This window comes from Fringilla coelebs (assembly GCF_963513975.1).
Source record: "Fringilla coelebs genome assembly, chromosome: 9".
In the NCBI taxonomy this organism is placed as follows: domain Eukaryota; kingdom Metazoa; phylum Chordata; class Aves; order Passeriformes; family Fringillidae; genus Fringilla; species Fringilla coelebs.
This window is the reverse complement of record NC_140067.1, coordinates 30,446,180-30,466,732: the sequence shown is the minus strand read 5'-3', so window position 1 is coordinate 30,466,732 and position 20,553 is coordinate 30,446,180. Positions and strand designations below refer to the sequence as shown.

At 59.8% G+C, this 20,553-nt stretch overlaps 2 protein-coding genes across 11 annotated transcripts in view; one reads left to right on the top strand and one right to left on the bottom strand.

Moving 5' to 3' along the window:
* Window positions 1–480: 480 nt before the first annotated feature.
* Window positions 481–3,967, bottom strand: PHGDH (phosphoglycerate dehydrogenase). The gene is made up of 12 exons (XM_084211180.1): window positions 3,770–3,967; window positions 3,390–3,541; window positions 3,148–3,213; window positions 3,018–3,072; window positions 2,844–2,942; window positions 2,622–2,754; window positions 2,393–2,541; window positions 2,032–2,184; window positions 1,788–1,920; window positions 1,452–1,579; window positions 1,028–1,256; window positions 481–774 (listed from the first exon to the last, which is right to left on the bottom strand). Exons 1-12 carry the CDS (start codon window positions 3,905–3,907, stop codon window positions 617–619), a joined length of 1,593 nt encoding a protein of 530 aa, XP_084067306.1. The 5' UTR covers window positions 3,908–3,967; the 3' UTR covers window positions 481–616.
* A 4,410-nt stretch (window positions 3,968–8,377) lies between these two features.
* Window positions 8,378–20,553, top strand: part of PDE4DIP (phosphodiesterase 4D interacting protein) — a 35,983-nt gene continuing 23,807 nt past the window's right edge. For 5 of the 10 annotated variants that reach the window (XM_084211172.1, XM_084211171.1, XM_084211168.1 and 2 more), the window contains exon 1: window positions 19,382–20,545. In XM_084211172.1, the coding sequence (XP_084067298.1) occupies window positions 19,397–20,545 (1,149 nt within the window). In that variant the 5' untranslated portion in view covers window positions 19,382–19,396. Of the gene's footprint in view, window positions 8,505–9,566; window positions 9,737–14,927; window positions 14,987–15,165; window positions 15,345–15,788; window positions 15,900–16,314; window positions 16,392–17,215; window positions 17,343–17,418; window positions 17,574–17,851; window positions 17,970–19,363; window positions 20,546–20,553 lie in introns of those variants that run through there. The other 5 variants (XM_084211169.1, XM_084211177.1, XM_084211175.1 and 2 more) reach the window with 4 other exon arrangements.

Sequence of the window (20,553 nt, the reverse complement as noted above, 5' to 3'; positions counted from 1 at the left end):
GGCTCCTGGTCTTGAATGATCTCCTCCCGCCCCCAGTCCTTCCCAATTAACAACCACCAGTCTGGATCACAGCTGCTTACAGGGTTTATTCCATGGCCAGCTGCCCTGTTAGACATGGGAGTTTGCCCCTGACAGGCTGGGCGACTCAAGTAAGCCTCAGCCTCCCAGTCGCCAGTTTATGGGGGCAAGATGGCATTTTCCCCCTGATGTCATTAAATTGAAACATCCTCATGGTAAAATCCGTGGGCAGAAGGGCACAGGTGACACAGTGGCTCATGGAGGGGGGGCTCGTGCCCCTTGCAGTGCTGCTCTCTGGGCCATGTCTCATCATGGGACTGTGGCCAGACAGGACTTCAGCAGCCACAGGAACCTTTGCACCTTTCAGCAAACAGCAGCAGGGCCAGGGAGCAGCAGGGGGAGGAGGGAGGGGGTTTGAAGTTCAGGACAAAGGACCACACAAGGCACCACATGCTCTCTCCCTCTAGACCCTTTATTGAACGTGGGGCCACCCCAACCCCAGTGTGGGGCTCAGGGATGGCCATGTGCAATCCTTCCCCAGCTGGAGGAGGGCCCAGATGCTGTGGCCATGGGGAGAATCCTTGTCAGCAGTTGGGGTCTATGGCAGGTGGAGTTGGAAGATTTCTGTGACACGTGGCTTTAGCTCGCTGAGGCTGGGCAGGGGGGCTGAGAGCCCCACGATGCTCCACTGCTCCCCTGCCACTGTGCTGGAGCTGTGGTAGGACAGGAGCTGGGCCCCTGCTTTGCTCAGCAGCCCTAGAGAGGAGCACAAGAATTAGGGACCACAGGCTGCCCTACTGCCCCAGCAGGGAGCTGAGCCTCTGCTCACCCCAACCCCTGCTCAGAGGTGCATGATGCCATTTCTTCCTCCAGCCCGAGTCCTTTGCTCAACATCACACAACCCCCAGCCCAAACCCCCCATCCATCCATCCACCCACCCATCTCTCCAGGCAGCATCTGCTGCAGCAGGGGCTCAGCCCTGCAGCTCAGGGCTGGCACAGGGACTCACCAGTCAGCGTGGCCAGAGCACTGCTGTCAGAGGCTTTGGCTCTGTAGATGAGGAGAGGGCCGGACAGCGGGGCTGGCAGCTTGAAGGTGGCCCCGTTGATCTGCCGCAGGACCGGGGTGCTGCCCTGCACCGTCCCTGTCACCTGGTGTGGGGTGCCCTGCAGGGACACCTGCACCAGACCCGTGCTGCTGTCGGGCTCGGGGGCCACATCGCTGTGGGTGCTCGTGACCTGCCAGAGAGACACGGCCACTCAGTGCCCTGGTGCTGCGTGTGGCTGGGGCGGGGAAGGGATGTCCTCGGGAGCACCCCAGGGAACAGCCAGCCTCAATGCTGCATTAGCAGCACAGTAGGGTGTCCCCAGGCTCATGCTGCTTGCTGGGGAAGGCACATCAGGCTGGACTGCAGAGCCTGGGTGTCCACGCACCTTCAGCCCAGCCTCCTGGGCTAACAGTGTGGCATTCACCAGGGTCACTTCCTTCTGTGTCCCTCCAGCCAGCATGCCCGCGGCCACAGCAGGCGTCAGGTAGCTCCCAGCCTCCTTCAGGGGTGTTCCTGGGGTGCAGGGAGGAGATGTGCATGAGCCAGCAGCAGAGAGGTCAGGCCTGCAGTAGAGTGGCCAGCCTGGGGCTGGTCCTTCCACCCACCCAATCCATCCACTCATCCATCCCTGCATACTCTAGGGCTCCCATCCCACTGTTAACCACCTTCCTGTCTATCTGTTCTCCTGCCTGCCCATTGGGGTCCCCACACCCAGGCTCACCTAGGGTGCAGACCTGCACGCTGCCCTGCATTTGCTTGCCCACCGTGCACAGGACTGTGCCCAGGGCCCTGGCCAGGGCGATCCAGGGCTTGGTCTGGGGTGAAAAAGCCTTGCTGAGAGCCTGCCCATTAACCTGCAGGAGAGAGCAAGCAGTGAGTACCTATCAGGGATCCCCCATGGAGCACTGCTCCCAGTGCCCCCACGGGTTACAGCTGGGGTAACTGAGGCACAGCAGGGCACTCACTACGCCGGTCAGCCCCTTTCCCGTGGCCATGTCCACGATCTGCATGGCAATTTCCTTGCCGCAGCGGCTCTGTGCCTCCCGTGTGCTGGCACCCAGGTGTGGGCAGGAGATGACGTTGGGGTGGTTCACCAGGTCACGGTCCTTTGGGGGCTCCTGCAGACACAGTTCCATCCTGCCATCAGCTCCCAGCACCTACCTGTGAGCTCAGAGCAGGGGGCATTTACCCCACCTCCTTTGCAAGGAGAGAAGCTGAGGGCTGTTCCTGGTCCCAGCCCCACAGGGTTTGCTAGGCTGCTTTGGGCAAAATTAAGGTGGTGCTGAGAGAGAGCCAAGCTCGGGGGATCCCCACAGCCCCACTCACCTGTGTGAAGACATCGAGGGCGGCCCCACCACACTGCCCCGACTGCAGCGCCCGCAGCAGCGCACCCTCATCCACGATGCCACCGCGGGCACAGTTCACCACCTGCACGCCACGACGGCACTTGGCAAAGGTGCTGTCGTTCAGGAGCCCTGCAGAAGGAGTCTTGTGAGCAGAAGGGGGCTGCCCCAGCTCTCCCCCAAACCTCCCCGTGCCCGTGCCCGCTCCATACCCGTGGTGGAGGGCAGCAGCGGCGTGTGCACCGTGATGAAGTCACAGCGGGGCCAGATCTGCTCCAGCGGCAGCTGCTCCACACCAAAGGTGGCTGAGACATCGGGGGTGATGATGGGATCATAGCCGATGGTCTGAGGCAGAGCAGGCACTCACTCTTACAGCCTGGCACGGTGAGGAAGGTGAATGCTCCTCATCGTTCCTCCCTGCCCTATCTCCTCACCTTCATGCCAAAAGCCTGCATGCGAGTGGCCACCTCCCTGCCGATGCGTCCCAGCCCCAGCACGGCCAGCGTCTTCCCGTTCAGCTCCATGCCCATGTACTGGGGAGTACAGGAGAGTGAGCGAGCACAGCCCACACAGACACCCCCACCCAGAGGTGCTTCACTGCCTCCTACCTTCTTACGGTCCCACTTGCCCTCCTTCATGGAGGCAGCTGCCTGCGGGATCTGCCTAAAAAGGAGGCTGTGGTCAGCACGGGATAGGGGGCTGTAGGGCACACCTGTCCACATCCTGCCTTGTGCTCACCTGGCCAGGCACAGGATCATCCCACAGGTGAGCTCGGCGGCGCTGAGGCTGTTTCCAGTGGGTGTGCTGCGGATGGAGAGGGGCGTCACTGGTGTGTGTCCCCCGGGCTGACAGGGATCTGTGCCCCGTGAGGATGGAGGCACACAGGGTGGTGCCAGGGGTGCCATGGGCGGGGACGGCACCCTACTGAAGTCTCCCCGGCCTCCCCACGATCACGGATGTCCCCACATTTTTGCTCTTACTTCATGACCAGGACGCCCTTCCTGGTGGCTGCCTCCACGTCCACATTGTCCACTCCGGTGCCAGCCCTGCCCACCACCTGCAGCCTCTCTGCCGCCTCCAGCACCTCGGCCGTGACTTTGGTGGCCGAGCGGACGATGAGCCCATCGCAGTCCTAAGGGGTGACAGACACGGCGAATGGGACCCGGGTGGGTGACGGGACGGGGACAGCCGCTACCGGAGTCCGGGATCTGCCGTGCGAAACCGGCCGGGCTCTTGCATCAGACGGGAGGCGGGGACCGGTCGAAGGGGTCCGGTGCCACTCGGACCGCCGGCCTGCAGCTGTGCCCACCCACCCATGCACTCAGGCACCCACCCACGCGTGGGTGCAGCCCTGCCTCACCCGGATCTCCCGCAGCAGCTCCTCCTTGCTCAGCCCGGGCTTCTCCTGGACACGGAGCCCGCCGGCCTGCAGGATCTCCCGGCAGCAGGGGTCCAGGCTTTCGCTGATCAGCACTTTCTGCAGCTTGCCCAGTGCCATGGCGGGAGCGGGCGCGGCGGGACGGGGAGGGACAGGACGGGACGGGGGTGCCGGCTCTCTCCGCACGCCGCCGAGAGGCTGCTACTGCCCCTCCGCTGCGCTAAAAGGGCTGCGAGCGGTCACGTTTTTCGGGCTCATTGGGTCCCGTCTCCATAATCCCACCTCCTTCCCTTCCCCTCCCCGCCCCAGCCCCCCCCTCATCCCCCCCGCCCCCGGGGGGAGGGAGGAGGCGAGGGGTGCGGGGCCAGGTCTGGGCCGGGCCCCCCAGCAGCCCCAGAGAAAAGGAAGGAGGGGCCCTGCCAGGACCCCGTGCGTCGGGGAGCCACGAAAGGCGAAAACCGGGGCCAGCCCGTCCCGACCCTGCCTCAGTTTCTCCGTCCCGCATATGACAGCTCAGTAAGGCAGGAAGGGGACGGCAGTGGCAGCCACGATGGCGTAGGTGGCTCCCCACAAAGCTGGGGTGCCGCTGGCAGGGAGCAGCCCAGCCCACGGCGAACCCCGACATGCCCTCCCCAGCTCGCCCAGGAACGGCGGTTCCCCAGACCGCACAGCTCAGAAACGAGGCAGTGTCGCAGCCCCTGCCCACCCCCGACTTCGAGCCTGCTGTTGAGCAATGCCCCTGATAAGGTGCCGGGGACACGGGGCCAGCCGTGGCCACTGGCTCCCAATGCCGTGGGGTGCACGGGAGCCACCCAGCAAACGCCCTCCGTGCGGCAAGAGCCAGGTGGCCGCGTCCAGTGACCTCGCAGTGGGAAGTGCTGGCCCTGAGACACCATGGGGAGGGGGCCGGGAGACCGGGCATGTGGATGGCGAGGGATGCGGCCAGACCTTCACCGGGCACCTGGACCAGACACAGCCCAGATCCTGCCCACGGGGAACAGGGGGTGGCCCTGCCTTCCACCAACTTCCACGGATGGGGAGTGGGCAAAACCCACCCAGTGCTGCTAAGCCGGGTCCTAATGGGAGTGGGCCCGTCCCCAGGCTCTGCGTGTCCCAGGCAGCAGGTCTGGGCCAAAGTGCCCTGAGTGAGACCTGGGTGGCCCCCGAGGCTGTTAAACCAAGCCGAGCCCAAGTGACGGACCTGTCCTAGCAGACAGGAGGTGGCCAGAGCAGGATGAGTGTCCTCGCCACAGGCAGCGCCGCCGAGGTGGGGGAGCCCAGCGGGCTGTCCAGCCTGGCACCACCCAGAGCCCGTGCTGCCCTGCAGCCGCGGCCAGGGAACAGCCGTGACGCCAGAGCGGGGAAAGTCCAGGGCGGCCGGCACGGGGTGAGAGATGCGGTCAAGGGCAGTGGCTGGTGAAATCTGCGATCCCGAAACGGCCCCTCGGCAGAAAACTCTGACCCAGGCACCGCGACAGGGCAGCCTCGCCACGGCCTCCTGCGTGGCGTGGGCTGGGGACATCCCTCCTGCGGGACCTGCTGCGGCTGGGACGCGGCCCGCGGCCCCGCAGCCCTTGGCACAGCCGGGCGCCGGTCTCTGTTTTAGCCATTAGGACCTTGCTGCAGGTGCCCGGAGGACACACCAGGACCTGCCATCCCGGCGCCCTGCTCCCTGTGCCGGCATCGCCCGGGCTTGCCCAGGCCATCGGTGGCTCCTCTCCACCGCCTGTGGCACGTTGGCGCGGAGGACACGCGTGGCCAAGCCACCGCTGCCTGCTCCAGCGCATTTGCGGCTTTTCCCGGCCGGCTGGTGCCCTCTCCTGGGGATCGTGACCAGAGGCGCAGCCCCACGGCACCCCGGGCCTCGCCGCGGGCCCGCTGGGACATTGGCAGTGCTGGCGGCGTGGCTGCGCCAGCAGGCATGTCCCTCCACTCCCTGGCCCCCAAGAGAGCCGGCCGGAGGGCACCCAAAAGCTGGAGGGGACCCAAAGGTGGCAGGGCCAGCGGGATGGGTGCCAAGGGACTGGGGCTGTGGTGGCTGATGAGTCACAACGGGGATACAGTGGGGGAGGAGGGGGGCACAGCACCCCTCTGCTGACCCCATTTGTACCAGGTGTTGCGTTTAGAGTAAGAAATCTGGCAGAAAATAAACTCACCGCTGTTCCAGCTGCTCTTCACAGATCAGAGGGCTGGGGACAGCTGAGCTGAATTTCTGAGTATAAGCAATTTGGCACTAGAGGTCGTGTTCAGTAGGAAATTCCATGAGTGTAGCTTCACAAATAGTGCAGCTTATTAATTCAACACTGTACGTTTGGTCACATTCCATAAAAACCTTCCTAATCACAGATTCACGAATAGTGCAGTATATGGAAGCAGCAGAAATACAGACACAGAATTGCTGGTGATAAAGGCATCAACAGCAATAGAGTTTTAACAGTAACAATAATGTTGTGTGGTGATAATAACAATTGAAGGTAGAAACTTAACACAAAGGTGTCTCCATTAGGGAGGAGGGAGAGAAGAGTAACCCATTCTGTCTCCTATGTATTTTTGGCTCTTCCTCCTAATCAGGTAAAATTCCTACTCTCCTTATATCCAGCCCAAACTTCTCCCCCTACTCCTATGTTATCTAGAGCACAACCGAAGAGGAGAGTATGGAGCTACAGACTTGGTATCATGTACCATTAAGCTTATTAGCATATGCAGGGGGTGTGTGTTAATATTTAAATGGCCCTTAATCAGAAAAAAAGTTACTTTTTTTGGCCACCGTGTCCTCCAAATTTCTGGTCATATGACTTTGATCCATTTGTCAGAACCAAAGCAGAATCACCCCATCACCACAGGAGCTCCTCCTTCTTTCTCGCCACCAGCTCTGTGGTTCTCCATCCACACAGGTACCACAGAGGGTATGGAGAGGAACCCTGAGCCCTCGCCTGGCTCCTTGGTCATCAATCCACACAAGGACAGACTCTGCTTGGTGGCAGGTGGGTGGCTGTGGGGACAGCTGGTTGAAGGGCTGTGGCAGTGCAGGACAGAGGAGAATGGGGCCAAGCAGCAGGGAATTAGGGGGAGGGTCCCTGCAGAGAGAATGGAGCTGGGGGAGCAGTCAGGGCCAGTGCTGCTATTGGGGTGTCAGAACCCAGGACATTCCCCTGACTGCCCTGGATGGCTTGAGACCCGGCAAGGGGCTCAGAGACCTTGGCACGGAGTCAAAGACACCTGTGCCTTCGATTTTAGCCCATGGAAACAATTACCAACTTTGTGTGAAGATTTACAAGCCACAAGAGTTTGAGTAGAATAATAGTTAATTTTTCACAGGGTGAAAAAGTAGAATTTTGGGGATTTAGAATGGGGGTTCAAGAGGCAAGATGGAGAAATCTAGGCGTGTCCTGTCCTTCTCCTTCTTGTCCTCCACCTTCTGCTGTGATGGTGACACTGCTGGATTGGTTTAGAGTAGAGATAGACTGTCTAACATAGGTGATAGGTACTGGAAAATTATTGTAAATAAAGTACACATAGTTCTTAGTATAAAAAGCCAACAGCACCCCAAGGGCAGGGACTGTGCCACAACCCAACCTGCTGGACAGATCTCAGCAGGTCAGAGAAAGAATGGAACAGATAAGAGAAAACAAACAACCTTGAGAAGCAGAACTGAGGAATCTTGACTTCTTCCGTCACGGGGCTGGGAAAAAAGAGACTTTCTAATACCTGGGGAGCCATTTCAGCAACACAAAACCTGAGACTGGGGTGTCCAGCAGGTAAAGGAGTTGGGGTGTTAAAGGGGACTGGGGTTATTGGAGCTGGGATGGGAAGTGGCAATGAAGAGGAAAGGGGTGAGGGACTTTGGGGGTGTTTGGCTGGGATGGTGAGTGTTCAAGGAGATCTGCAGGGATCAAGGGCTGTAGGAATGTCCCAGTAGAGGACTGGGAAGTCATGGACAATTAGACCGCAAGTGAGGGTGTTGAGGGACTGGAACAGTACCCGGGAATCATGGGGTTCTGGGGTGGCAAAAGGAATTGGGGATGTCAGGTTGGGATGGAGGCATCCAAGGATGACTGGACAGGTAATTGGGGTGTCAGGATGGATGTTTGAGGGTGCCATGGGAGATCCTGGCTAATTGGGTGTCTTCTGGGGAGACCATGAATTTGGAAGAAGGATTGAGAGGGGAGAGGAAGGGATCATGGATTGTTCCTGGGAGACTGAAGTGTGAGGAAGGGTTAGGGCTCAGTCCAGAGGGACTGGGTGGAGTGGGGAATTGGGGCGGGGGGGTGGATGTGTCAGCCGGGACAGGATGGTGCCTGGGTGGGGGCGGCTGGAGAGATTAAGGGTGGATGGACAGAGGGATCAGAGAGAGGGCAGAGGGAGGGAGAGGGGAAGGAGAGATGCGGGATCAGAGGGAGGGATGGAGGGAGGGAAGGAAGGATGCGGGGTCAGAAGGAGGAAGCGAGGGAAGGATGCTGGGAGGCAGGGAAAGATGAAGGATGGAGGCAGGGAGAACGAGGAGGAGGAGGAGGGGAAGCAGAAGCGGGCGGAGCCGGCCGGTGCCGCAGAGCCGCCTCCCCGGCGCACGCTGGGCCGGCTCGGCAGCGCCTGCGGGGACCCGGCGGCCCGGCCCGGTGCTGGCCGGCCCGGTGCCCGCGGCCCGGTGCGTGGCCCGGTGCTGGCCGGCCCGGTGCGGCGGAGCCCGGCGGGGCAGGATGCGAGCCCCGAGGCGGAGGTGAGGAGCGTGTCCGTGCCGCGTGTGACATCCGCGGGTGTGCGTGTCCGGGGTGATGCGGTCGGGATGTCCGCGCATCCCGGGCACTCGGGGGCTGCGTGTGCCCACGCTGGGCTGTGGTGATGCCGCGGCAGATCGCGGCCCAGGAACCCCCCGGCATCGGTGCCGCCGGGATGCGGGCAGGATCAGTGTGCTCCCTCGGGGTGTGCAGGGCCGGACAACCCCTGTCCCAAGCCCCATTCCCTTGGGCCGTGGGTGTCTTTTCCTGCTGCTGGGGTCCCGCGGGTTGGGACCCCGGGTTGGGGCTCTCTGGGCCCTGCACCAGGCAAGCCCAAGAGAACTCATGAGCCGCTGGTGTGCACGAAAAGGACCAGGAGTCCCTTGTCCAGCACGGGGGCACACTGTTGTTCGCTGTCCTGGGGACCTGTGGGTGTCAGAGCAATGTGTGTGTGCCAGATGAGAGGGCAGGAGCTGTAGGGTGCTGTAGGATCCTGGGCTGGTGCCTGCACCGTCACTAAGCTCTCCGCGGTGCGCTGGGCATGTGAGGTTTGCTGGGAGGTGCTGGGCCAAGCACAGCCCTGAAGGAAGGGGTTCAGGGTGCTGGTGTTGGTGCATGGAGCTTGGCTTGCCCCATCTCCCCCGCTCCGTTTTCATTGCCCCAGCTCCTCCCCGGTTGTGCCCATCCCCGATTCCGCTCCGAGCCGCTGCCCTGGCCGTTTGTGCCGGCGGCTCTCCAGGGCCCCGGGAGCTGTGCCGGCTGCCACGCCTGCGGGGCCGCGCCGGGAGCCGCCCAGCCCGGAGCGGGGGCAGCGCCAGCCCGGCTCCCCCGGCCGGCCGCGCTCAGTGCGGACCTTGTTGCCGTGCCCCGTGTGCAGGTCGGCGGCTGGCCGTGCCGTGCGCTCCGCGCTCTGCTCGCACGCTCAAGCAGCCACCGGCTTTGGGGACGGCTGTCCCCGCTCCTCCTCCTCCGTGGTGGCACTCCGCCCCTGCTGAGACATTTGTGCCAAAGAGTCAGCGGGGAGCTGGATGTGCCACGCTCGGCATCTGAGCCTGCCACACTCTCCCTGGCCTTTCCTGGCCCTTGCCACAGCCCCTCTGCCAGCCTGGAGCTGCTGGCACGCAGTGGCTGCTGCTGAGCACGGGGCTGGGGCCTGCCGTCCATCCCTCCATCCATCCATCTGTCCCTCTGTCCATCTGTCTCTCCACAGGACGTGACCAAGCAGCAGAAGGAGGTGAGTTGCTGTTGCTGGGTTCTAGTGCCCGGTGCTTTGGGGATGCTTTACCCCAGGATGCTTTCCCCATGGCCAGAAGCCAGTCCCACACAGCCCATGTACCCTGGCCCTGGCTGCCAGCCCTTCGTTGTCCCCTCTCCCGATGGCACCCCGGGGTGCAGCGCTGAGGAGTGGCTGCAGTGGCCCTGGTGTGATGCCCTGGAGATGCTGTGAGTCAGTCAGGGCTCAGTGCTCTGAGTCAGGGCCGCGTGGTGCCCCTCGTGCCAGGGCTTGGAGGTGCATGGGGGTGGGGGGCAGTGCTGCCTGCAGAGTTGGGAGCCCCCGGGCTGAGCCCCCCTCGTTCTGTGCTGTGCTGGCAGCTCTGCTCCGTACTCCAGGCTGCCATGAAAGGGCTCTTGTCCTCCTGCAGCCCCAGCAGCACTGCAGCGGCCTCTCCTTCACAGCAAACAAATTCCCAGTGTTAGGGCAGGGAGGGGGGAGCCTCCACTCAGCCCAACCTGCCACGGCTGTGGCAGAGCCCTGGGCTCCTGCTGGCCCAGCATGGCCATGGCCTGGCATGGGGCTGCCACTCTGGCTGCGTGGAGTGGCTGGCTGGCCACTGCCCTGGGATGGCCCCGCCTCAGGGTGGCCCTGGGCAGTAACATTTTGTTTCCCAGGAATAAGGTTATTTTTGGTTGTTAAGACCACTGGCAGGGTCCCAGTCGGAAGCATTGTAACCAGCACAGGATGGCCTGGTATCAGTCAGTTGGTATTCCCCCAAATATACTCACTCTGTCCTTCCCTTTATTCTTTCCTTATCTGTTCTGCTTGTGTCACTGCCCCACCAGGGACAGCAAGCCCTTCTCTAGATAGGAATATCTTGTTCCAGTGTCATTGAAAGAGTGGCAGCTAATGTCTCTCTGGCTCTTCCAGGTCCTTTTGACACAGATTAAAAAGGGAACTGAGTACACTGAACCCCCATTCCCGATAAATATATATGGTATATATTTATGGTATATGGTACCATAGGTATATGGGATCAAGCTGATGGGACAACCTCAGTTCTCTTAATAATAATTCTGAAGTTCCCAGAACTTGCTGTCACTCCTTTATGTTAGGTAGATTCTGTCCAGGTTCTGTTTTTTTCTGGGGGTTGCAGGAGTACAGAAGTGGCTTCTTTAATCCAACAGACTCACAGGAACTTATCCTCTGCTTGGGCCCCTGATGCTGGGATGCAGGACTGCTCAAGGCTCACAATTTTCCTTGTGGGCAAAACCACCAAGGGGTATTCTCCAACCAAATTGATTAGAGGGATGGAGGACCTCTATGAAGGAATTTGAGAAAATTCTCTCTATGAGACAATTTGGCGTCTTCAGTCTGGAAAAGAGAAGGCTTCAGGGGCACCTAATTGTGGCCTTGCAGTACCTGAAGGGAGCCCACGAGAAAGATGGAGGGAGACTTTTTACAGCACTATGTAGTGGCAGGACAAGGGGAATGGCTTCAAACTGACAGGGGTAGGTTTGAATTGGATAGTAGGAAAAAATTCTTTACTGTGAGGGTGATGAGACCTGTCCCAGGGTGCCCAGAGAAACTGTGGATGTCCCATTGCCAGAAATGTTCAAGGTCAGGCTTGATGGGGCCCTGAGCAATGCTGGGTAGAGGAAGATGTCCCTGCCTATGGCAGGGGGGTTGGAAGGAGATGATCTTTGAGATTCTGTCCAAACCAGGCCATTCTGGGATGATTCAATGATGATGATCATCATGTTGATCTACTGATATGTTGTAATGTTTGGTGGGTCACATTTGTGGCTAAGACTTTGCCAGGGCTTTATGAGCAATAGAGGGAGAGTGTTTATATCCCTGGAGCAGCCTATTAAAAACATGCTACACACCCTTCCAGGTGAAGGAGAATGAAGCCTTGTTGTGTTCCTGGAGTGGAATCACAAAAAACATATATTTTACATCCAGGGTTGCCATCCATGAGCGGGGCACTCCCTGAAGCTGAGTTACCAGTTCCTCAATATTTGGCACAGCAGTGGTTAAAGGCTCAGCACTGGCATTGGCATCTCTCTTTTCTCCAAATCTGGTCCCACCCTGTCTATGTGCCAGTAATCAACAGGTAACTGCCATCTCCATTCAGTTTTTAGCCAAACTGGTGAATTACATGGGGGGAAAGTTTGGTGAATTATCAGCTGGTGAATTGCATGGGGAGTGGTCTCTGTGTCTATATATATAAATGTATATACATACACATTAGCAACCTTTGAATAAGGTACGTGAGCAGCTTTTGAATGAGGGAGGGTAAGCACCCTAAGGGGTGAATGTGGGATCTGGATTTCTTTTAGGGTCAGAATTGAACGGGAGGACCAAACGTTGCTCGGCATCAGCTGCCAGGTTTGGCTGCCCAGAACATTGAAACCCAAGATGTTTTCATTGTGATCTTTTGCTGCAAAGTGAGGGGAGGACATGTGCTTATTGCCTGGGAGCCATAAATTAGCCCTGGTGGTTTGGCACGTAGCGCTTGCTCTGTTCACTCCAGTGATTTCAACTCTGTCCAGTTTTTCAGTGTCCTGCTCTGTTAATACTGGAATTTGTGTTCCCTTATCTATTAGAAATGTCATTAATAGTTGAGGAGGCGCACCTGGAATCAGAATGTGTGGGCTGTTATTATGTGTGCGCTGATAGGATTCCTCCTGCTGAATTTCAGTCCAGCCTAGGTTATGGCCACAGCACTTTTCAAACCAAATCAGAGTGAATGGAACTGATTTCCAGCTATGATTCCCCACGATTCACCAAGGTTCAGTTGTCTCTTGTTTCTCTAATGCATCTGCCTTCATACTCAGGGGATTTGAAGGAGACAAAGAACCATCTTCCCCCAGTTTTCTGTCATTTGGGTCATCCCGTATGTCTCCATCCTGTTCCTCAGGGAATATGATTCGTTTTCTAATCTGTATGATGTCAGGGGGAGCAGGAGCTCACACAAGCATCATCTCTACCTTTTCTTCCTTTTTTTTCTCCTCTTCCTCTAAATGTTTCTGCAGTTGCTTTTCCCTATTTTAAGCTGCGGCCAAGTACATTTTAATTTGCTCCTTTTCTGATTTCAAAGCAGTATATTCTATGTCTGCCATTTTTTAGGAGAGAGGGTGCTCTGATTTCCTTTTGCACACAAGATCAGCAAGCCAAATTACTTCGTTGTTGTTTTCCCAACATTTTTGGGCCCATTCTATTCCCTCTCAGGATGGTGCACACTTGTGTTAAGCCAACTAATAACAACAATAATATGCAGAAACTTAGCAAGGTGTCCCTGGCTTGGGACAAGGGAGAGAAGAGTACCCCATTGACTGTATCCAAGGTATTTTTGGATCTTCCTCTTAACCAAGTGAAATTTTTATCCTCCTTATGTATAGCCCAATCCTGTCCCCCTCCTCCTATGTTACATGTGGCATGATCTAGATGGAGAGTTGAGCAACAGAGTAATTTATATACATGTGGTAGCATGTATTTCATTAAGCTTATTCGCCTGTGCAGTGTTGTGTGTTTCATTATTTAAATAATCCTTGATCAGGAAAAAGTTACTTTTTTTGGCCCTGGTGTCTTTCGAAGTTCCAGTCACAGGACTTTGTTTCACTCTGTGCAGTTTTTCAGAGCCAGGGCAGGACAATCCTATCTCACAGAACCTCCTCCTTTGCCCAGCTCATCCTTTCTTTCTGTCAACTGTGCACATCTCCCTCTGCAAAGTTAACAGTGTAGGCTGTTGATGGTAAGCCTTAGCCCTTGCCTGGCTCCTTGGTCATCACCTCGCAGCATCCCCAGGATTTGGGGTGTTGTACTGCCTCTATGGGCATTCTGCCTCTGGGCATTGTGTCTCCTTGTGCATCAAGTACTTGGTTGTGATCCCTCCTTGCTTGTTGTGCCTCTGGTATTGCCCTCCTGGGTGTCAAGCCTTGCATATTATGTCACTGGTTAATGTGCCTTTTTGGGTATTTTGCCTCCAGGGATATCATGCCTCGGGGTATCATGCCCCTGAGCACCATGCTTCCTTAAGTGTTGTGCATCCTTGTGCATCCTGAGTGTTGGATGCTTTGCCTCTGGGTGTCACACCTGGGGCACTGCTCCTCCTGGGGTGTCATGCCTCCAGAGGTCACACCTCCCTGGATATTGTGCCTCTTGATCTCCTCAGGAGCCACACTTCTGGTTATTGAAATTTGGGTGTCTCTGGGTTCCACACTTCTGGGTAAGATGCGTCTGGGCACTGCACCTCTGGGTGCTGTGCCTGCAGGTACAACACCTCTGGGTGCTTCGTCTCTGGGTATCACACTGGTTATGGTGTCTGGCAGGGCACACAGCCACGCCAGACCAGTGCTGCTGTGTTTAAAGTCATCGTGCCTCAGTTTCCCTCCATGACGGGTTGTTGCTGCAGGGTCTGTGGTACCCTGTGCCCACCTCTCCTGCTCCCTGCTAGGCTGGCAGTGCTGTCCCTTGCTGCAAGGTGCTGGTGTGGTGTGCAGGGCTCTAGGGACATGGTCCCGGGGTCCCTACCATGGCTTGTGCCAGAGGAACGTGCTGGCCCTCCTTGGCTCTTGGGGCTCAGCCTCGTGCATGTGGGCAGGGCACTGTGCCCACACTGATGCTGGGACAAGTGCCCACCTCCCTGGGACCCCACCAAAAAGCTATCAGGCTGAGATTACAAAATAAACATTCTGATTTCTTTAAAAGGAGAAAAACCCCAACAATCCAGGTGGGGTTTTTTTTTGTTTGTTGGGTTTCTCTTTCTTTCTCTTAAATCATGAAATGACTCACACGTCTGAGCTGAAAATAAACCCGATTATGAGCTGGCGAGCCATGACAGCACAGAGGCACAGGGTCCCTCTGAGAGCAGCCAGGGCCAGCCATGCCTTGTGCCCCAGATCCTCCCTGGGGGCTGCGGGGTCTGCTCTGGGGGCTCAGGTGGCCCTGACAGGGCTGCTAATGGAGCTAAAGTGCTGCTGAGGGGACACGCCATCTGCACAGCCCCCAGGGCCTCGCGTCTTTGCACTCAGAGCCTCTGCCCAGCGGCTGTGGGGACGCACACGTGTGTCCCCACGTGTGCGCAGACACCGGTGGCACCCTGTCACCCTCCCCGCTCCCTGCGGCACAGCGCGGGGTGGCACAGGGGGGCCCGGCCCCGACCCCCGGTGCTGTGCGTGACACGGCCGTGTGCTGCTCTCTGCAGGGACCCGGGCAGCAGTGACACTGTGCCGGCCGTGGTGCCCGGAGCCAGAGGCATGGCGGGTAAGGCACCCCGGGAGCCCCGGTACCCTGCATGCCCTGATGCTCCGCATCGCCCGGGGATGGCCGGGGGCTTTCTGCGCCCCGAGGGCTCCCTTTGTCTCTCCTCTCCTCGGAGGCACACGAGGCGTGGGGCAGCCACTTCGCTCGTCTGACTGCTGCTCGCCCTTGCTCCCTGCCAGCTTCCCAAGAAGGGCTGTGGGGTGAAGGTGATGAGGAGCCTGTGCCAGCCGAGCCGAGGGGGTCCAGCGGCCCCCCGGGTGCCCAGCCCCAGCCTGACCCCTTGGTGCAGACGTGTCTCCTCCGGGACCTGGAGACGGGGCCCCTCGCCCACACACAGACCCTGCGGGACTTTGAGCAGGTGAGACCGCGGGGCGCTGGGACCCCGCATGGCACCGCCAGGGCCCTCCCGGCACTGCCGGGTGCTTGCAGGATTCGTGCCGGGTCCCCTGGTCACAGCAGCGGCGTGTGGAGCGCAGGAGAGGCGACGGGGCAGGTGGCGGTGGCAGAGGGGGCCGGGCCCGGCCGGGCGCCACGCTCCCCTCACCGCCCTCACGGCTGCGGCGCGTGGGGGCCTCCGGGGCTCGGGTTTCACCAACCCGCTGTCCCAGCTCCAGCGATTCCTCAAATAGCTCTGGGAGGCAGAAAAAAAAAAAGAGGAAAGGGAGAGCAGCGGGGCCAGCGACGGGAGCTGCGGGCGGGCAGAGAGCCTAGGCTGTGTCCCGGCGGCGCCATGTGAGGGGTGCCGGGATGCCCGCCTCATGGAGCGCCGGCCATGGCTAACGGGTACCGCACGCTCTCGCAGCACCTCAATGACCTCAAAAAGGAGAATTTCAGCCTCAAGCTCCGCATCTACTTTCTGGAGGAGCGCGTCCAGCAGAAGGGCGAGGACAGCCTGGACGATGTCTACCGGCGGGTGAGTGCCTGTAGGGGACGGGGTGAGCGGGTTTCCTCTCTTTTCTGGGAGGGAATGGGGTGGGGGGTTGACAGGGAGGGCTTTGGGCACTGGGGCTGGGGGAGCTGCTGTTGGGAGTTTGCCCCTCGTTTCCTTTGACAGGAGCGGGGAGAGGGTTGGGGAGGGCGTCCCCAGGCCGATGGGGTGCCCGGGGTGGGTGACAGGGCAAGCCTGGGGGCACACAGATGGAGTGGGTACACCCCATCCCGAAGCCGACAGGCTAAACTACCACCTGTGCCACTTACTGACAGGAGCACCCAAAGCCCTGCCATGGCGGGGGGGTCCCCCATGCCACTTCTTCATTCCCGTGGGCAGTGGGGCTGGGGTGTCCAGGCAAGCGTGAGGGCATCCTATCCACCTCCTTCCTGCTCCATAGAACATTGAGCTGAAGGTGGAGGTGGAGAGCCTGAAGCGGGAGCTGCAGGAGAAGCAACAAGCCCTGGACAACACATGGTGAGTGGGGCTGGCCAAGCCCCTCACCCCGGGGCAGACATGGTGCCCATGTGGTGGCTTTGTGGGCACAGGCAGTAGAGGAGCCTGCAATGGGGCTGGAGGGGTTTGCAGTGGGGCTGGGCACCCACAGGGCTCCTCTTACAGCCCTAGCGCCAGCCAAAAATAAAAGACAGCACCTGTTTGGTGGGGGAGGGCAGCGCTGTGCCCAGGGGCCATGGCATGGGTGCCTCACTGTGGGGCACTGATGGCAGGGGGGCCAGTGGCACAGCAGCTGGTGAGCCCCTGGTTTTGGGAGTGTGTGAGAAGTGCTCTTGTGGGTCAGAGCCTAAACATGGCCTGGTGCTGCCAGAGGAGCGGTGTCCCCAGGGCAGGATGTGGGGGGAGCCAGGCTGAGGGCACCTGGAGTGGTACAGATAACCCAGCCCAGCTGGTTTGGGGTGGAGGCTGTCACAAAGACTGTGCTATGCCGTGCTGTGCTGCCCACTGCTGTGGCACACCGTGCTGTGCCAGGAGATGGAGATGCCATGCTGTAGCAGGCTGTGGCACACCATGCTGTGCCGGGTCCCCTGGTAACAGCAGGCACGCCATGGTAACAGCTGTCCCCTGGTAACAGCTGTGGCACGCCATGCTGTGCCAGGAGATGGAGATGCCATGCTGTAGCAGGCTGTGGCACACCGTGCTATGCCAGGAGATGGAGATGCCATGCTGTAGCAGGCTGTGGCACACTGCACTCTGCCAGGAGATGCTGTAGCAGGCTGTGGCATGCCATGCTGTGCCAGGAGATGCCATGCCACAGCAGGCTGTGGCACACCGCGCTGTGCCAGCAGGGTGGCTGCAGAGAACCAGACGAGCCGCAGCCAGGCCGCGCTCCGGCAGCAGTATGAGGAGCGGCAGCGGGAGTCGGAGCACGTCTACGAGCTCCTGGAGAACAAGATCCAGCTCCTGCAGGAGGTGAGTCTCAAGGGATGGTGGGGGCCAGGGAGGAGCCAGGGGCTGCTGCCTGGGGGCTCACCCTGCTGCCGTGCAGGAGGCCAGGCTGGCACGGAGTGAGGCCGAGCAGGCCACGGCGCTGGCCAGAGCTGAGGCAGAGAGATGCCGGGAGCTGACAGGGAAGCTGAAGGAAGCATCGAGGACAAAGCAGGAGGACAGGAGTGACAATGGCTGTGGCTCCATGGCCCAGAGGTAGGTGTCCCAGACATGTCTCCTCTATGCTGCCAGCCTGTGTGCTGTGCCAGTTCTTGGGAACTACTGAGGGGCTCATGATGTGCATGACTGAGGGGCTGTGTATATCTGGTGGGATGCAGAGGTCCCCCAATGCGGGAGAGCTGGTCTGTGGGAAAGGGTGCAGCAGTCCTGAGCTGCTTTGCTTTGCCCTAGAGATTGATCTTTGTCAGCTGTCTCCAGTGTCATCCCATGGCCATCCCAGTCCCTGAGCATCCCATACCTTTTGTCGCTTTCAGGAGGATCGAAGAGCTGACCCAAGAGCTGGCTGCCAGCAACCAGCTCGTGGAAATGCTGTCAGCAGAGAAGCGTGACCTGCAGCAGTGCCTGGAGGGGTCTGTGGTCATGGAGGGGCAGGTAAGCAGGCAAGGGTGGGGAGACCCCAGGGAGGAGCACCTCCATCCAGGGCTTGGCTGGTTGTTGTCATCCCTGTCCCCTTCTGGGGCTTTGGCCAGGGCTGTGCTGTGTTCAGCCTGGCAGGGTTGGGTGATTGCCAGGAGCTGGGAGGAGCAGGGGGGCTCAGAGGACACGGTGTGAGCTGTCAGGGAACAGGCCACCAGCCTGTGCAGTCCTTCTGAGGGCGTTGGTGCCGCTTGCTCCTGTCTGCCATTTAAATCCCAAGTCTTAAAATACCCCTGGCAGCCTGGCATGGCGCCAGGCAGGATTTCGGGGCTGTGAGAGATCAGAGCGGCATGTTCCTGGCAGCTGCACAGCTCTGGCCACGCTGGATGTTGGTGGCAGGGCGCTGTCCCCAGCAGCAGCGGGCTGTCAGTGCGTGAGCTGCCTGTGCACCGCTCCTGCAGGGCCCCTGCTGTTTGCCCAGCAGGTGACACGGGCTGCTCTGCAGGTGCTGGTGGCACTGTGCTGCGGGGACGTGCCCACCGCACTGCCTGCTGCGGCTGGGCACTGGGGCACGGCACTGGCACTGGGGTGGCTCCTGGCGCTGGGACAGGCACTGGGACAGGTGCTGGCATTGTGACACGGACGTGGCACAGGCATTAGGGTGTGGACCTGGCACTGGGACAGACACTGCCATTGGAACGGGGATGTGGCATAGGCACTGGGGTAGAGACGTGTCACTGGGACAGGCACTTGTATGGGAGCCAAGCACTAGTGTGTGTGTGTGTGTGTGTGTGTGTGTGTGTGTGTGTGCGCGCGCCTCTGGCACTGAGACTGGATCCCTGCGCTGTCGCGTCCCGATCGATCACTCTCGTCTCTGTCGCGACCCCCGGCACTGCCAGTGTGCCCGGGCGTGGCGCGAGCTGCCAGTGCGCATGCGTAAGCGGGCGTGGCAACTACATATCCCGGCCGGCGTTGCGGGTCCTGCGCATGCGCGGGAGGCTGGGCTTGGCCGCCATCTTGAAATCTGAGCCAGAAGCCGGGCGCCGCCGTGGCAGGAGCATCCTCGGCTCGGGGCGGTGGGGCCGGGGCGGGATGGGCAGGGGCAGCCTGCGGTGAGGGGCAGCCCCGGGGACCGGGGCTGTGAGGAGAGAGGGGGCAGCATCGGGGGCTCGAGCTGTGAGGCGAGGGAGCAGCATCGGAGGGGCGGGGAGCCAGCCTGGACAAGGGAGCAGCCCAGGTGTGGCTGTGAAGATGCGAAGGAAGTGGTGTAGGGTGGGATGTTTCTATTGAATCGGGAGTCCCGGCGTGTGACCACCCTATAAAGAGGGGACTGGTGCAGTGAGACGTGCCGCCGGGCTCAGGGATTGAGGGAGATGTGCTGACCTCGGGAAGGTCTCCTGAGAGCTCGCAGGAGTGGGTTTGTGTGCCGGGAGGGAGGGAGGATGAAGGAAAACTGCCGGATCTGCGGCCGGGAGCTGTGCGGCAACCAGCGGCGATGGATCTTCCACACGGCGGCCAAGCTGAATCTCCAGGTGCTGCTCTCCCACGTCCTGGGCAGGGAGCTGTGCCGGGACGGCAGGTCCGAGTTCGCCTGCAGCAAGTGTGCCTTCATGCTGGACCGCATCTACAGGTTCGACACCGTCATTGCCCGCATCGAGGCCCTCTCCATCGAGCGCCTGCAGAAGCTGCTGCTGGAGAAGGACCGTCTCAAGTTCTGCATTGCAAGCATGTACCGCAGGAACAACGACGACTCCAGCACAGAGGACAGGGCTGGCGAGGGGACTGTGGACCTTTCCAACCTGCCTGATGCACGGTACGCTGCCCTCCTCCAGGAGGACTTCACTTACTCTGGGTTTGAGTACTGGATGGATCAGGAAGAGCATGGCCTGGAGCCGCACAGCTGCCACAGCTCCGAGGGGGCAGGGAGCCGCCCGCGGCGCTGCCGCGGCTGTGCTGCCCTGCGGGTGGCCGACGCCGACTATGAAGCCATCTGCAAAGTGCCCCGAAAGGTGGCTAGGAGCATCTCCTGCGGGCTGTCCAGCCGCTGGTCGGCCAGCATGGGCAACGAGGAGTCGTCTGTGTGTGATGTGGCCGAGTCCACCAGCTCCAGGGTGGCTGTGGATGGGGACAGCATGGAGGAAGGCACACCTGCATCCTCTCTTGAGTCTCTGGACACCACCGTGGAGGCCAGCCCTCCGCAGCAGAAGGATGAAGATGCAGATAAGGGGCTGAAAGGGAATGGGAAATGTGACGATTTCTCGGATGATCGCATGACTCCGAGCTCTTCACTGAGCGGGAACAGGCTGGAGCTGGCCCTCAATTTGATCAAGACTTTGGACTACAAACCCCTTCAGAGCCCCCGAGGCAGCCGACTACCTATTCCTGTGAAGTCCAGCTTGCCCCCTCCCAAGCTCAGCCATGACTTGGCAGATGGCAGTGCTTCTGCTGGCTTAGCATGTGCTAGTTCTGCCTTCCTGAACACAGACAGAAAATCGTTTTCCAGAGCTCCTTTGGGCCTTCCCCTGGAAATTTCAGAGCTGCAGGAGCTGTGGGATGACCTCTGTGAGGATTATATGCCGCTGCGGGTACAGGTAGAGGT

Bases quoted from the DNA above. Each gene is read 5' to 3' on its own strand.
- PHGDH (XM_084211180.1), bottom strand. From the start codon at position 3,907: ATGGCACTGGGCAAGCTGCAGAAAGTGCTGATCAGCGAAAGCCTGGAC. The intron at 3,214-3,389 runs GTAAGAGCAAAA...CTCCATCCGCAG, and splicing joins AAGGGCGTCCTGGTCATGAA to CACACCCACTGGAAACAGCC. The intron at 775-1,027 runs GTGAGTCCCTGT...GCTCCTCTCTAG, and splicing joins TGCTCTGGCCACGCTGACTG to GGCTGCTGAGCAAAGCAGGG.